Source organism: Athene cunicularia (assembly GCF_003259725.1).
Source record: "Athene cunicularia isolate RWA chromosome 10 unlocalized genomic scaffold, athCun1 chr10_part1, whole genome shotgun sequence".
NCBI lineage: Eukaryota > Metazoa > Chordata > Aves > Strigiformes > Strigidae > Athene > Athene cunicularia.
In genome coordinates this window covers 20,356,209-20,371,316 of record NW_020799112.1, presented here as the reverse complement: position 1 = coordinate 20,371,316, position 15,108 = coordinate 20,356,209, and the positions used below count along the sequence as shown (strand labels likewise).

The window sequence follows — 15,108 nt, the reverse complement described above, 5'->3', positions numbered from 1 at the left end:
GGTGATGTTACTTGAAGCTGTTTCTTTCCCATGTAGTTTTCGTAAACAAATCTTACAGACTTGGGTGTTTAGAATGCGAGTTGAGGTTTAGTCTTGGTATTTTTGCATATGTCCCCACACTTCAAGGCTAACATGGGATGAACATACACGGTGTAGAAACTTGTTTTTCTAATTGTAAGTGCTGTGGAGGAGAGTCAGATGAGCAATGTGTTTGCCTCCCCTGTGTTGGGCATTGGGTTTCACATGTCACCAGTGAGGAGTTGGAATGGCTGATGGCTGGGACAAGTTTCTGTGAGATTTGGGAAAGAGAATGTCAGGTAGTAACCAGTTTAAGGGCTATGGTCCAGCTTTGAAGTCTGTAACAGACTGAGTCACGTGTTCTTTTTGGAAATGAGAAGATTAGAAATAAGCCACTTTTTATGAGTTTAAGAAAATGCTTCACTTGCTGTCTGGTTTCACTTGGCTCAACGGGTTTCAGTGTGAATGCGGATTACCATAGTACATACAGACACTACATACTACTTCTGAAATTGTGGAGCAGCTCTGATTGCAACCGAGGCTGAACTGCAGACAACCTAAACGTTTGTTTCTCTGTCTCCAGGCTTCTGAATTCACACTACTTGGTGCCTTCTGTGGCTTTTTGCTGTCTCGAAACTATTAAATTTTGTCAGTATTATTGGCTTTCTCTGCTATAGGTTTCTGTGGCACTTGCTGCTTTGCAAGCACCTTTCTTACTTGGATAATCAAGAGCCTCAGTTTTTGAGCTGAGGAAATAATGGAACGCACTAATGGATGTAACATTGTAGTGAGGAAAATATGGTCATTTACTGGAAAATTGGCAGGAAGATGTTAGCTGATGTTACTGCTTGTACTGATTAAAAGGGATAATTGCTGTAATGGTATTATAAAATGATTTTCACTTTACTCATAAGGCTTTCTAATTAATGCTGAAAATTGTCATCTTTAGGGAAATCTAGTAATTATCGTTATTTTCTGTTGTAGAGAGTTTTGTTGAAACAAGACGGTACTTTGGCTGGATAAAAACGTTCACAGAACTAACTTGGTTCTTTAATGGCATCTACCACCTTTCTTTGTTTTTTCCTAACCTGCTTTTCCTGTTGTGGATTTTTTGGTTGTTGTTGTAATTTTTTTTTTTTTAATGTGTTTTGGGGATCACACGTTTCTGTAACAATTTTTTTTCTCGTTTACTCTTGCTTCACTCCTGCCCAGTATGCTTTCTACTCATTAAGGCCCTATACTTGAACTAGGTCAGAGAGAGTGAGACAGATTTTGCTGAATAACTGAAGCAAGTCCAATTTCTAATACACCAGTGAGGTTCTGTGGGGAGCTTGGTCCAGCCTGGAGGACAATGACATGTGAAAAGCCCAATTGTGATTTAGAGGTAGTTAATAGGAATGACAAGACTTTTTAAATTTTTTTTTCTTCTATTTAAATAGTCTGATTCCTGGACTGCAATGAAATATCTCTTAAACATGGAGAAGTGTAGCATGTATTCTCAATGTGTATTTTCAACAGGATTTTTAATTGTAACATTCATCAGTATTGTAAAGCTGCTGTTTTTCTCCTCTAATGGGATCTTGGAGAACACTCTTTAAAGTAAACGTAATGATTGTTGGATGCCTTGCACCCATGGCATTGTAAAGGCACTTAAGCCCCTGAAGTGTGATTACGTTGTAGAGGTGTGTGTTTGTCAAACGTTTATCAACTAAATTTGCAAAAAGCAAAAAAAGTATGTGTATATGTAACTGCTTTTAAGGATGCTCTTTCAGTAAGTCTGACTTTCTGCTAATGCTCAAATAGTTATTTATAATACAAAGCCATTAAATCCATAGGTGTTAATTTTGAAATTTGAGGGGCTTTCCTCCCCTTTTACTGTTCTGGTCTAATGCTAATCAATTCGATTTGAAATTGCTTTTTGTTTTCTTGCTAAGTTAAACTCACAATTCCTTCTTTTTTGCATTCTTTTGCTTCTCCTTGTTGTAGGCCCACCCGGTCCCCCAGGTAAGATACTTGGACAATTGCAGTAACATTTTTTGGTAATTAAAGCAGTTGCTGGTACAAAATGTGGCAATGTATCTTTTATAGAATAATCTTCCTTTGCTAATTAGAATGGGGGAGGGTTGAATGACTGCCAGCCTTTATAATTTTTGTATTTAGGTCAGCTCGTGCCCTGAGAGGGTGGAAGTTTCAGACATTATACTTCTCCAGTGGAGAGAGTAGAATAGTTTCAGATTTGCTAAAACATATTTGATCAAAACCAGATGAAATTAGGACTGTTTTAAGTAGTATTTAGCTGAAGAGATGAGTGTATATATGTAAAATCCCCCCCCCAAGTAAACTGATATTATAATTTAACACCACAAACCTACCTTTAAAAAACATTGGTTACTGATTCCACCCTCCTACCTCCCCCATAACTTCTCCTGCTTTCTTACTTAACTCTGTTCTCACCTGTGGTTGCTAGGCTGTAGGAATGGTAAGTTACTTGCCTGCTTTCTGTGCTTCTTTAGCTGTGGGTCTGCTTAGAACAATTCTCTGTTTCGGAAAAGTATCAGGTACTTTTTGTTTGTGGGGCTTCAAGTAGCAACAAAGAGGGAGTGATGTCTCCTCTACCAACCAGTCATGGTTTGCAGTACTCTGGACAAGTAGGTAAATGCTTTTCTTGTGTTAGATTAGTCTGGGCAATATCATAAGCAACATTAAAACTTATGTGGCCTGTGGAAGATGTTACAGTCACTGCCAAATTCAGAAAGAGGATGGGTTCTGCTGTGTTTGTCCTTGGAGGGAATCCAAAAGGCTGATCCGTGCCGGCCTTAATGCAAAACCTGTGCAGTATTCATTTCAGTCATTTTTCTTTTCCTAAGGCCAGGGCAAGAAAACACCTTACCTTTAAGTTTGGTTTCATAGTTTTTTTCTTTGCGGGTGGGTGTTCTTTGTTTGTATTGTTTGGTTTGGTTAGGAGGTGGGGGTTTTGTGTGTGTGTGTGTGTGGGGGGGTTGTGTGTGTTTTGGGTTTTTTTTAAGGAGGATACTCAGTTGGCATGGAGGACATAATGGCCTGTTAGAGGATTTTTTAGGTCTAAGGATAAAAACATACTATATGTAAACATAATAGTTTTAAGCATAAATTTCATTTAACAGTGAAAATTCAGTTATGCTGTTTGGATTGTTCAGGACCTCCTGGACTTGATGGACTGCCTGGCTACAATGGATCAGATGGAGCCCCAGGTGTACCAGGACAAAAGGGAGAACCAGGAATAAATGGAAAAAGAGGAAAAATAGGTATATTTTTTCATTGTTTGTTTAAAAAAGTAATCCGTTCTTACTGTTATATTCAGATGTAGTTACTTTTAGAACTTTGTATAGGGAGAAGGGCTTCAATGTTTACAAAGAAGTTGCATGTTACAGAATTCTGTAGCATTCATTGTCTTGCACTAAGCTTTGGTAGCTTACTTCAGACTTACTCCACAGTGAGGAAGATAGCATATGTACACTATAGAATATTTCAGATTAAAGATATTGAATGTCAGTATTCTGAACTTGCTAGTAAATGCTGTTATTGTGAGAATATTTCCATTCCCTCAACCTGCCAACATCTGGTGGTGGAAGTTGTTATATTTTACAAGTTTTGGTTCCAGATTCATAATAACTATGGCTAAGTGCAAAAAGTATGTGAATTAATCATGCTTCTAACAAGTGCAGAGGGAGATTTCTAGAAAATGTTACTAGATAGCTGTATCTATACTCTGCTGGGACAGTGAAAAATGTTAAAAGTGCTATGTGTGTTGTAATGTTAGAGAGTAATTAAGAAAAACTCTAGAGGAACTGTGACAATGGCCTTCTTTAATGCCTTACAAATGTGAAATGAATATATCGCTTCACATCTTCCCTTAGTATTCCTACTTACCCAGAAATTCTCCAGACGATGGTAACGGGGCTCAGGTCTGTACATTTCATGTTCGAAACTCAGCGATCACTGAATGTCGTAATTGCACCAAATGGATTGTACACAGTTTCCCTACGTATTAGGTTACAGTGTTGTTTTGAAATCAGAACGAATTTACAGCTACCCAGTTAAATACAGGTGAAAAAAACAACTAGAGTGAGTATGTTTTGTATTAAAAAATATATATATAAATTGATTGTGCGTAATACTGGAATGGTATTGAAATGCTTTTTATTTCTAGGTGTCCCAGGACCAAAAGGTGATCAAGGACAGAAAGGAGAACCTGGAGAAATGGGTTTCCCTGGCAAGGACGGTATGCCAGGAGGAAAAGGTGCAAGAGGAGCAAAGGGTGAAAAGGGAGATGCGAACAATGATGTGATATTAGAAGGTAGGAAGAAGTGCTCTTAGGAGCTGTCTTCTAACAGTCTACTCGACAGAAAAAGATACACTCTTCTTCTGAAGCATGAATGTGATCTGCAAGAGTAGGACCACAGTTATCCACAGTGAAGTCTGAGTATTGCTCTGCCCAGGAGATTATGTTCTCTTTTTTTTATGCAAGTCTTCACAAAAATATTTCTGCTTGGGCTTTAGGTTGAGGTGTACATGAATTCCACCCTTTGTAGCACGTTTCCAGGGAGCCGACCTCCTCCTGCTCTCTCTTGCAGTGCAGTTGTTTTTTTCTGTTAGAAAAAGAGGGGTAGATTTCCACTCAGGAATACATGAAGCAGCCACAAATATATATAAACTGTGTAAAATTATACCACTGTAGCATCTGAAGTCGAGGTCTTAGAATACAGTAACTAAAAGACAACAGTGCTTTGTGACTCTCTAATGTGCCTGTAATCCAGACAGATAAATTTCATTGATGTCCTATGGCTTGTGAAGTTCTGTGTTGGTTCACCTTCTAACAAACAGCATCCCAGTGAGTTTATTGCACTGTATTTCTGTACACAGAAACCTCTTGGAGAGATCTCTAAAAGAGCCTCTCTCTTCTCACGTCCATCGTATGTACACGTGCTGTTCTCTGCGGGTTGTCTGCGGGGCCCATGACATAGTTCTCTGGCTTGGTTGTAGGTGCAAAAGGTGAACCTGGACCACCAGGGCCTCCTGGACCACCTGGACCCCCAGGGCCTCCGGGAAGACGTAAAGGTAAAGCACAGCTTCAGGAGAGCATATACAGCAGCAAATGCACAGGTTAGTTCTTTCCAGTGTTCTTTCTAGATTCTGTTCAAGATTAAACCCGTTGCTCCGAGTCTCACAGAACAGGAAGCACGTGTTGAATTTTGCTGGCATCAGTAAAAGTGCACAAACTTAAAGCTGAGCATGTGCTCAGGTGTTTTGCTGAAATATGATTTGGATAAGGCAGCACACTATTTCCAGTATAATATTACTTTTCTAATCATGCTGTAATAATGCTTAAGCAAAGTATTTATATGTGTTTTTTTCTGTTAGATGGGTTATGTTTGGAAAGTAAGAGAACTGCAGCTGAAATTTTTAGCTTTTAAAATGCTGGATTTTAATCTTACATGTAAATATAACACCTGGTAGGCTGCGTTTCACCGTATTCTATGGAATGAAATTGCCTGGTCATTGGCAGAACTGAAGCAAGCTTGAACTAGCTAAGACGTCTAAAAGCTGGAGGAATACAAAAGGATTCTCTGGGACTTTTGTGTCCATTTGAATATATAAGTTTTGCAGCAGGGTGATCTTGAGTTCTTTTCCATTGTTGCTATTTATCATTATTGTGTCCTGAATGACAGGTGAATAGAATAGCAAAGGATGTCTCAGTTACTAATCTTTCAGATTTCTGGACAAGAGAGTTATCAGTGACGATGTTTGGTGAAGTGGGGTTTCATTTGTAACTGGGAATGTAGTTTCTTCACAGCTATACTGAAGGGGAATAGCACAAGAACTTCATGCAGTTATTAAATGTAAAACAGAGCAATTTGTGTGTCTGAGTGAGCAGCTGTGTGGTGTTTTGTTGCTGGCTGGGCCTAAACCATAGCAATGCCTCACCATTAATAGGGTGATATAGTTATATGTCGCCATCATTTTGAAGTTTGCTGAGATGAAAAATCTCTTTTTTTTTTTTTCCTTCTTATTATAAATGCTGTTAACTAGTGAATATTTAATACTGGGTGGAACGTGTATCAGTTATTTCCGCCTCTTATTTTTAATATAGCATGTAATTGTCATTGTAGGGGATGTAAGAACCTCAGTCAGGAGATTCTGGGTATTGAAGTATCAGAACAAAGCCCAAAGAGCCTCCTCACAATGGCAAATAGATAGCTGGAGCAGAAATCTCATCCTGTTTGAAATTCAGAAATGCACGAACTGTTGTACAAGATATAATTGGGCCATTTACTCAGGTAGCCTGTTCTCAAGTGTTGAAACAGACTGAAGTGCTTTGGAGGATAAGCTGTCTGATGGATTTCTGATAGATTTTTAACTCCCAGCATGCAAATGGGAGTTATACTCAAATAGATCTTCCTCAGTGAGCATTTACGTTTTATGAGTCAGTAGGCTGTGAGAACTTATTACCAAAACTCAAAGAATAAACCAGCTTTTGTAATTAAATATTCATATCCCTTTGAAGAGAATACACATGGTGATTTACAACTGTAATTAACTTATTACATAAGAATGCAAGAATGGTTTCTTTAAATTAGATTTTCAATCAGGTAAAACATTACTACTTTAAGAGAAGAGAATAATTAGTTGGAAGCTCAGGTGTATTTGATCTCAGTGGTACTGTTAGCTAAATCTAAAAGAAACAAGAGATCCCTGCACCACACTCCCTGACTCCATCCTTCTCACCCTCCCCAGACACACCAAATCAATACTTCTAATGTCTTGCAAACTCCATGAACTCTCAGCCAGAATATTTTATGATAGGAATCAGTAGAATATTTTATCTTTTTTTTGATGGAAAGAAAGCAGTGAAAAGTTCACATGAGAGACTCCGATTGAGAACTATCTCTTTAGTCTTAGTTGCTTTCCGCTTCATGCAGCTGAAAGTCCTCAGAGAATATTGCAAACACTCGCAAACGCAAATAGTGCCCCCGACTTCACTACAGACACTGACCTGGTCCTTGCCTGCTCTACAGTCTTAAGATAAACTACTGTATAGAGAACTGCTCATTCAGTTAGCTGTATCTGTCAGACTCAGCCCAGGAAAATTAATTTGTGCACTGCAACTTAAAATTTCTGCTGAATGGGTTCATTTTTGAGATATTTTGACAATATTTTGAGATCAGAAGCTAGAAGGGGGTCTAGAGGGGTTGCTAGATTCTAGCTATAGGGATTCATCTTCCCATGGTTGAATGGACTGTTTGGGCCTTATTTTAGAGCTGCACTGTGATCACTTGCAGACTTTCTGTGTCATATCACCAAATGTCCTACATAAGTGGGTGGGAGGAATATGTGTTGTTCTTGGAGTAGTTTCCCTCTTCACAAACAAAGAGAGGATATAACCTGAAGGAGAAAACAACAGTGCACTATAATCTGTCTGTCCTTCCCCGAATGTCATGGTACCCTTTCAGCATTACTTGATAGTTATTTCATATTTTTACTACCTTTCTCATTTAAACTTCATCACAGCCCTGTAAATCCCAGAAATGTATTAGAAAGCAACAACAAAAATGCATGTCCGAAAATGCATGTCGGAAAGACTTTGCATCCTGCATGTCAAGCAGTGTGAAATGTGTAAGGAGCTGAAAGTTAAGAATGCAGTTAGAAAACAAGGCTACAGTGAAATCAGGATACCTTCAGCAAAGAGCTGAGAACTGTTCTCTGGTTATTTATTCTAAGCGAACTGAAATGTGTTACATTGTTTTAAAGGCAGAAGAGGGAGCTGGATTTATAGAAAAGGTCCAGAAATAATTCAGGCATTGTTTTAACAGTAAATGCTAAGAGAAAACCTAACCAGTTACCCTTTCAATTGTTGAGGGGTGGGGAAAAATGGTTCCAGGGGTTTATTGGTTTCTGATATGGACCATTTCTATGTGTGTAAGGAATATAATTTCCCTCAGTGGTTCATACTGCTGCTTTAATGGCATGGGTGACTGACCTGCATTCTTATATATTCATTATTATTTTATTAGTGTCTTGGGCATTAACAGCAGGAGCAAAACTTGTGTTGCCTACAGAACCGACCTCCTCTGCTGGAGTTTGTAGATTTGGGCATGAAGCTTCTGAGTTTAGCCATCACTCATTCCTAAGAAAGCTTTTTGATATTACCACTGTATCAGCCAGCTGCCAGCTGTTGCAGTTGTCTGAAGCTACAGAAGGAAAGGGGCAACTCTCTTTCCAAGCAGCTACTCAGAAATTCACAGCTAAGGAATTAAATCTCTTGAGTAAAATTAGTTACTCCTCAAAGCTGACTGTCAGGCTGACAGCTTTAAGGAAACAAACCTGCCCAAACACTTTATTTCCTTCACAGAAGTGAGAGCAAGCCTTTTTTTGTCTCATTTTTTGACCAGACTAACCCAAGCTTTTTTCCTCAGATGAAACAGTATCCCAGTTGCTGTTCCTTTCTTTTAGTGGCGTCACTGATGTGCACATCTGTCATGTCAAATACAGAAAAATGACTTGTTTTACCCTTTCTCTCAACTCTAGGCGAGACATGTGCTGTACCAAATGATGACACCCTGGCTGGAAGAGCTGAAGACAGAGCCCCTGGTCCTTCAAAAAAAGCTGGTAACCTGCTACAGAGTGTGACTAACTGCTACTTACTGTTTTAATGTCACAAATAGATAATGGATATGTTCTTTTTCTCTACTAGAATGTGTCATAACATCTGTAGGAAGTCCTGTTCACTTTGGCAGTGTACAGCAAACGTTTGGAACTTGGATGCGGGAACCTGCCAATATAAGTGATGAAAGGATTTGGCTTACCATGCATTTTTCAGGTACACTAGTAGTAGTTACTGATCAAAAATCAGTTGTTATACTAATGCTGCTTTCTTAATTCCTTCAACCTAAACAATTTCTAATCAAGTATGATATATTTTACCCACATCTTTTTCAGAATATTTTCCATATTACCTGTATAACAATTGACTACATTTGTAGTATCTTTAGATATTTTGAGAGTGAACATCAAATTTTGAAAATAGTTTGAGGATTTTAGTTTTTTTTTCACCAAGTTGAAATGCCTGTTGTTCATGCCTTTTTATTCTTTTATTTCAACAGTTTCCTGTGGCTTTACTTCCCTAAATTTTAGTTGGGAGTTTTGCCTTTTTTTTTCAGCTAGCCTTGAAAATGAATCAGATGCTGTATGAGCTATGTTTAGTGCAGGAGAATTTCAAGGACCTAACTGGAAAAAAGAAATATTTTCTGTATATTCCCTAATGGTGTTCAGTGTTAGAGCCCATCAGGTCTGTGGGAATCAGGCCCTTGAACACCACCTCTATAGATTTTCTTTGGTGCTTGTCTCTGGATTATTTGATCACGTTACAGCAAGTTAAATCACTATTGAAACCATAAATGCAATTGTTGTCTGTCAGGTATTCGATTGAGATTGAGTTCCAGTAGAGACTGAATTTTCGGGTAGAGATTTCAAAATTACATGAACCAAATGGTAGTCCTTTTTTCATGTTTTCTGCTTCATTTAGGAAACTCTGTAAAAGAATATGAGAATTACAATGCCTTGCTGAATGACAGCTACAGGGTCATTAACATCACAGGATTCTTTTACGGATGTGGTCATGCAGTACAAAACAATCATCTGTACTATCAAGAGGGAGGAACCAACGTCATTCTGAAGTAAGTCAGACATAGCTGTTGTAAGGCAAGTGGTGTTGTGGAAGGAGGAGCAATGGGTTAGTGACAGAGGTGCACCTCAGAAAAGCAGATCCCTTTCCTTGTGCCATTTTATGTTTCTTTTTGGTCCGATCTAGAATATGAAGAATGGTTCAGAGTCCTTTCCAGAACAGAAAAGCTAATTCTTTCCACTCTGTAACTAGAATGTGGGCCACCAGCTTTCCACCTGTGTGTGCAGATGCTGTGGGAGGAGAGGAACTGGGAGGGTAGTCAGGTGTGATGGTCAGTTCTTTAAGCATTGCTCAGCCCTGTGTCTGAGCGGGTAACCTGAGTAGTTACTACTGAGAGGACAGCTGGGCCTCCAGATGAACAAGGTGCCATGTGCAGAGGTGCCAACAGATTTTTCTTTTGGCTATCCTGGGGTCTCATGGGTTTCTATGACACGTTACATTGCTGTGGGTGTTCTTGCACTTGGATTCTTTGCTATGTTCATAATTATGAGAAATAAACGGGAGCTGACTATGGAATTCGGGGTTCAGAAAAAAGTATTTGATTTAAAAAAACCCAAGCTGTGCAACTACCGGCATCAGAGTGAGAATTAGTTGTGCTGCAGCTTGTGGGACACCGGTGAGTGGTTCTATGGTTGTAGCACACTCGTGGAACTCGCCTTTGCAGAGCTGCCTGGGGGGCTGACCCACGTGCTTCGCTCTCGGACAGAGCGTTCCGAGCTGGCGGGGGCTGAGTTAATGCTGCTGGCGGGGAGGAATGTGCGAAGGCACCAGCTGAGGACGTGGCGACCTGGTGAATTGCACATTCCGTTGTGGAGGGGTGGCTCCACTCTTTGATTTCCTTGTAATAAGAAGTTCCTACAACTCTCCTGATATATCTCCCAGAATTGGAACTGGGAATTACATCTTTATTTCTTCAGTTTCTCCTGAGGACAGAGACAGACAATACAAATCAAAACCAAACTCTCATCTTGTGGGAAGAGCCAAAGACAGACAGTCCAAGGGCAAGTGAAAGATTGCATCTGCTTTCAAGTTCTCTTACACGACTCTGATGTTTGAGCCAAGAACATTACTGTACTTTGATGTCTGTTCCCAAGCAGGTGTGAGTGCTGCCTTCCTATATTTGTTTGGATGTCAAGGAATGTGAGCAAGCTGCTTGGTTTTTCTAATATTTATTCTGCCAGAGACAAGCCCACTTTCTGGCTATCTCCTTTTAAATATCTTTAGGGCTTTTTGTTTATATGTCTGTAAACGAGCATCTCTGTCTAAAGCAATCCACGGTGATAGGGCAGAGGCTCCTGGCCTTGCTTGGGTACCGTTAATTGGGAAATGCCTTCACGTACGGATGAACACAGGCTATGTGTGGAATTTTTCCAAACCTCTCAAAGAAGTTGCTGAGAGATGGCCTTTCTGTTCCGTTATTCACTATTATTTACCTTCAGCACAGATAGAATGAGGCACTATGTATTCTGTGACAGTGAAGTCCTTGATTTTTGGGCTGCAGACAAGCTTTTGGGAGTTTTTGTATTCGATTTAATGGAAAGAACAGGTGAGGACCTGGTTGGTTCATTTTGCAGATGTTGAAAAAAATACTTAAAAGGAGTTTCATGTTTAAAAGCTGGCAAAGCGACATTTTTCTGACTTTGGCAGGTTTTCTCATGATGATCAGATCCCTGACATTGACTGCTTCATCCTTTCTCCCTTTGTTTCACAACACGCGTTCCCACCTCTGTTACTTTTGCTTGACTTCATTCACGTTAGTGAGCAGAGAAGTGTTTGGAGCTTGAGTTCCCTGTGGCTGATGGAAATACGACACTGTGTCTTGTCGTTTACCCCAGGGTGCCAGAAGATTTCTGAACCATTCGGAGTTTTAGGCTAGTGTCCTTGACAGGGGCAGCGGGAGAGAACCTCAGGAATTAAACCTCACTTTTCTGCTCCTTTCAGGATTTTCACATAAGAGGAAAAGACAGGCTGTTCTGTGTTGCAGATCTTGCACATTTCTAATGAATCTCGAGATGCTTTTTATCTTGGCTCTTTATAGAAAAAAATCCTGAAGAAATCAGCATTTCTGTCACTATTCCTGCTAAGGGCTGTCCTCCTTGCCCTTGCTTGAGGTTATTTACAAACCACAAAGCAACTAATGAGATTAACACACGTTTCTCAGAAATCTGCTCCAGCCTTGAAGCCTTTTTTTATTGCACATACATGCTGCTGGAATATGGAGTTGCTGCCAATGTGAGTTTTATAAAAGTTGAGGGGAATCATCTAGTTAGTCATTCTTGACTTTTCTTTGGGTGATTTTTCCAGTATAGGCTATCAACGCCTCTTCTACAGAAGAAAATAATTCTTCCAGTATTTTTCCTTCTATCGTAAGTTCCAGGATCTGAAATGTTTCTGTCATTAAGCCTGTCTTTTCAGAAAACTTTTGTAATGAGCAGATTCCTGTATTATGTTTTTCTCTACTTGAGGAATGAAGCTCTACAGTTAGATCAAAGTCAGACAATGAAATGTGCCTCATTACTGAAACGGCTGGAGCGTACTCTCCCTGCCTTTGCTAAAGCACTGCATTATGCAGTGATTAAATGCTAACTGCAAATGTGTCTTGATAGTAGCTGATTACCCTCTTCAACTAGTAGAGGAACTCAATTTGGCTGCTCAATGCTGCTGTCCTCAGATTATCATCCTATTAAGGAATTTCAAGGAATAAAAACAATTTTATACATCAGAGATGAGACATTCAGGCTGTCCTGTTGGGAGGCCAGCATGAGGTCAGAATTTTGGCTCTGCAAAAGGAGAATTTTTATTCTTTTGATGTTTACTTGAGCAAATCACTGCATTATCTGAACTGTTTTCAAAAGAGGAACTCTAAGACTAGGTGAACCTGCCCAGAATTGATGCTGGTTTGGTAAATCACATTTTCTCCCTTTAGTTCCCACCTAGTAGAAAGCAAACTTCTGTACAGATTTCATTTCACAAGTTTGGGCTTTCACCTGGTATCTAATGCTTTTTCATGCCCATTCCTTTTAGTTACTTCTTTCATCCTAGTGATAATAAAGCTCATAGACTAAATAAAGTAAAACCTACCAAAGCGAGTTCATGCTCTTGTGCACCTTTTAAATTGGTTATTGCTTTGGAATTTTCTCCTAGTGTTTTGGAAGGTGCTTTGAGTGGTTATTTAATCTTAACAGACATCAGAATGATCCTTGAAGTATTTTCAACAATGCTTCTATCAGTAATAACGTATTCCGAATTGATTGAACCAACCAGCGTGTTTAAAATGAATTTTTAACACAACAAACCAAATTCTTACTTTATCTCGTTTCAGATTCGGGCTTGATAAAGCATCGCTGGGCAGACTGCCGATTAAAAATGCCTTGTATCATGGCCGTAACTACCTCTTTTCTAACTCGAAGACGTATTTCAATGTAGCAGTGGACGAGAAGGGTCTTTGGATTATATATGCCTCAAGCACTGATGAAAATATCATAGTAGCACATATTGACGAAGAAACATTTTCCGTCATCCGTTACATCAATACTACATATCCCAAGTCCAAGGCTGGTAACGCGTTCATAGCGTGTGGCATTATGTATGTCACTGATACCAAGGATATGACAGTAAGTTTTGCTTTTGACTTATTGAAAGAGCAGCAGATTGATACAAGGTTTAAGTTGCGGTCTTCACAGTCTGTTCTTGCTATGCTTTCATACAGCCTAAGAGATAACCGTTTGTATACGTGGGAGAATGGGAGCTTAATGGTATACTCTGTACATTTTGGCAGATGAATGTATTTAAAAGTGTCACGTACTGGAGCCATGTTTGACTGAATAAGATTATTTAAAGCTACGTGATATACACAGGGGGGGTCCCTTGGTATAATTTTCTGTTCACTGAGGGTGGTTTGTGAGTGTGCAGGAAAGGGAGATCAGACGCCTTTGTACGAACACCCTTCAGTTATATAGGCCATCCTCATCTTTTTTAAAAGAGTAGCTGTTCAATATTGCAGCTGCAACACAGCACAGACTTGCTTTTGTTTTTCCCCTGTTATTCAGCTGATAATTACATCTAATGTACATTGATTATTCCATAGTCATGTGCTCAGCAGAGACTATTTATAACTTTCAGTAGCAATCATCTTATCTGCAATCATTTTCTAGTTAGTGATTATGGTCTAGTACAAATGTCTAAATAATGAACTTCTGTCACAAATACCTTTGTCACTTTCACTTAATACTTTCCACTGATTCCCTGTGAACTTTTTTTTTTTTTTTTTGAACAAAGATATACAGCTGTTAAAAATAATTGGGATGGAAATAGTCGTTTAAATAGAAAAAAAGCAGAAAATTTCAAATTCGACAAGTCCGGTGAACTGTTACATAATCAAAAGCAAAATCCAGCCCAAGTACAAGGAAAATGGGAATAATGGCATTATTGAATATACATGAAATTGTGTTGAGTAAATGGAGCGTGGGAAGACACGTAATGAGGTATAAAATTGAAGATGTAAAACTTATGATTAAAATTCCCTTTTTAACAGTGTTTGAGTTGCTTGTGTTGCTGCAGACTCCTCCTTGCCCCTCACTGCCACGTAAACTCTGTGCTTGTAAACACACTGTATTATAGTAAGGTACATATCTAAAAAATTTTCCCCATGTTCATCCATGCAAATGAAAACATAAACTTTTTTTTTTTTTTTCTTTTTTCTGCTGTTATTGGAGAAATAAAATATCTGGAGCAGGAATGCATGTATTCATCATAGTGCTTAGTGACTTAGTTTACTGTTAATTCAGAGATTTCACATTCAAATGTTTGAGACCTAGAGGTAAGAAATAATAGGAGCTTTTGGGTTTTAATTTTGTTCTGTTTTTTCAGATTTCTAAATTTAGCACCGAAAGATAAATCCCTGCTGTTTCTTTGTGTATCTGTACTCAAAATCACTCTCAGAAACCCCCTACCTGCATTTCTAAGCTGCCAGTATATATGGGTAAAGCTCACAGAGCTCATCCACATATTTAGAACCAAGTATCACTTAAAGCTGTTTAATACCTGTATGACATCCAGGCTCTATCAGAGGGGTTAATGAATTTGGGATTGTCCAACTCTGCAGAACCTTCTCTAGCAAATGAGCAGCGAGGGCTGGGCCTGGGCTGCAGCCTCTCCTCTCAGCAGAGCTGCTGGTTTCACTGAGGCCAGGATTTAAGGAGAGGGATGCAGAGGGAAACCGAAAAGTATAGTTAATACTTTGAACTAGTATATACATCAAAACTCGCATACCAAGAATTCTGCCTATACCTATAAAAAGTGCAAAACTTCACAGCCCAGAGCTCCACTTGTGTGTACATGGATTCCTTTTGACTTTGGGGTGGGTGGGT

General features: G+C 39.2%; 1 protein-coding gene across 1 annotated transcript; it reads left to right on the top strand.

Moving 5' to 3' along the window:
* Positions 1-295: 295 nt before the first annotated feature.
* GLDN (gliomedin) lies at positions 296-14,477 on the top strand. Its single transcript, XM_026856233.1, has 9 exons — positions 296-317; positions 2,005-2,022; positions 3,195-3,302; positions 4,208-4,354; positions 5,041-5,160; positions 8,584-8,664; positions 8,750-8,875; positions 9,581-9,731; positions 13,062-14,477. The coding sequence occupies exons 1-9, from the start codon at positions 311-313 to the stop codon at positions 13,519-13,521; spliced, it is 1,218 nt and encodes a 405-aa protein (XP_026712034.1). The 5' UTR covers positions 296-310; the 3' UTR covers positions 13,522-14,477.
* The last annotated feature ends 631 nt before the right edge of the window (positions 14,478-15,108 follow it).

What these genes read in the sequence shown, in the direction of transcription:
- GLDN (XM_026856233.1), top strand. An exon ending in TGGTCCTTCAAAAAAAGCTG is followed by an intron (nt 8,665 to 8,749) that starts GTAACCTGCTAC and finishes TTTCTCTACTAG; the next exon opens with AATGTGTCATAACATCTGTA. An exon ending in GGAACCAACGTCATTCTGAA is followed by an intron (nt 9,732 to 13,061) that starts GTAAGTCAGACA and finishes ATCTCGTTTCAG; the next exon opens with ATTCGGGCTTGATAAAGCAT.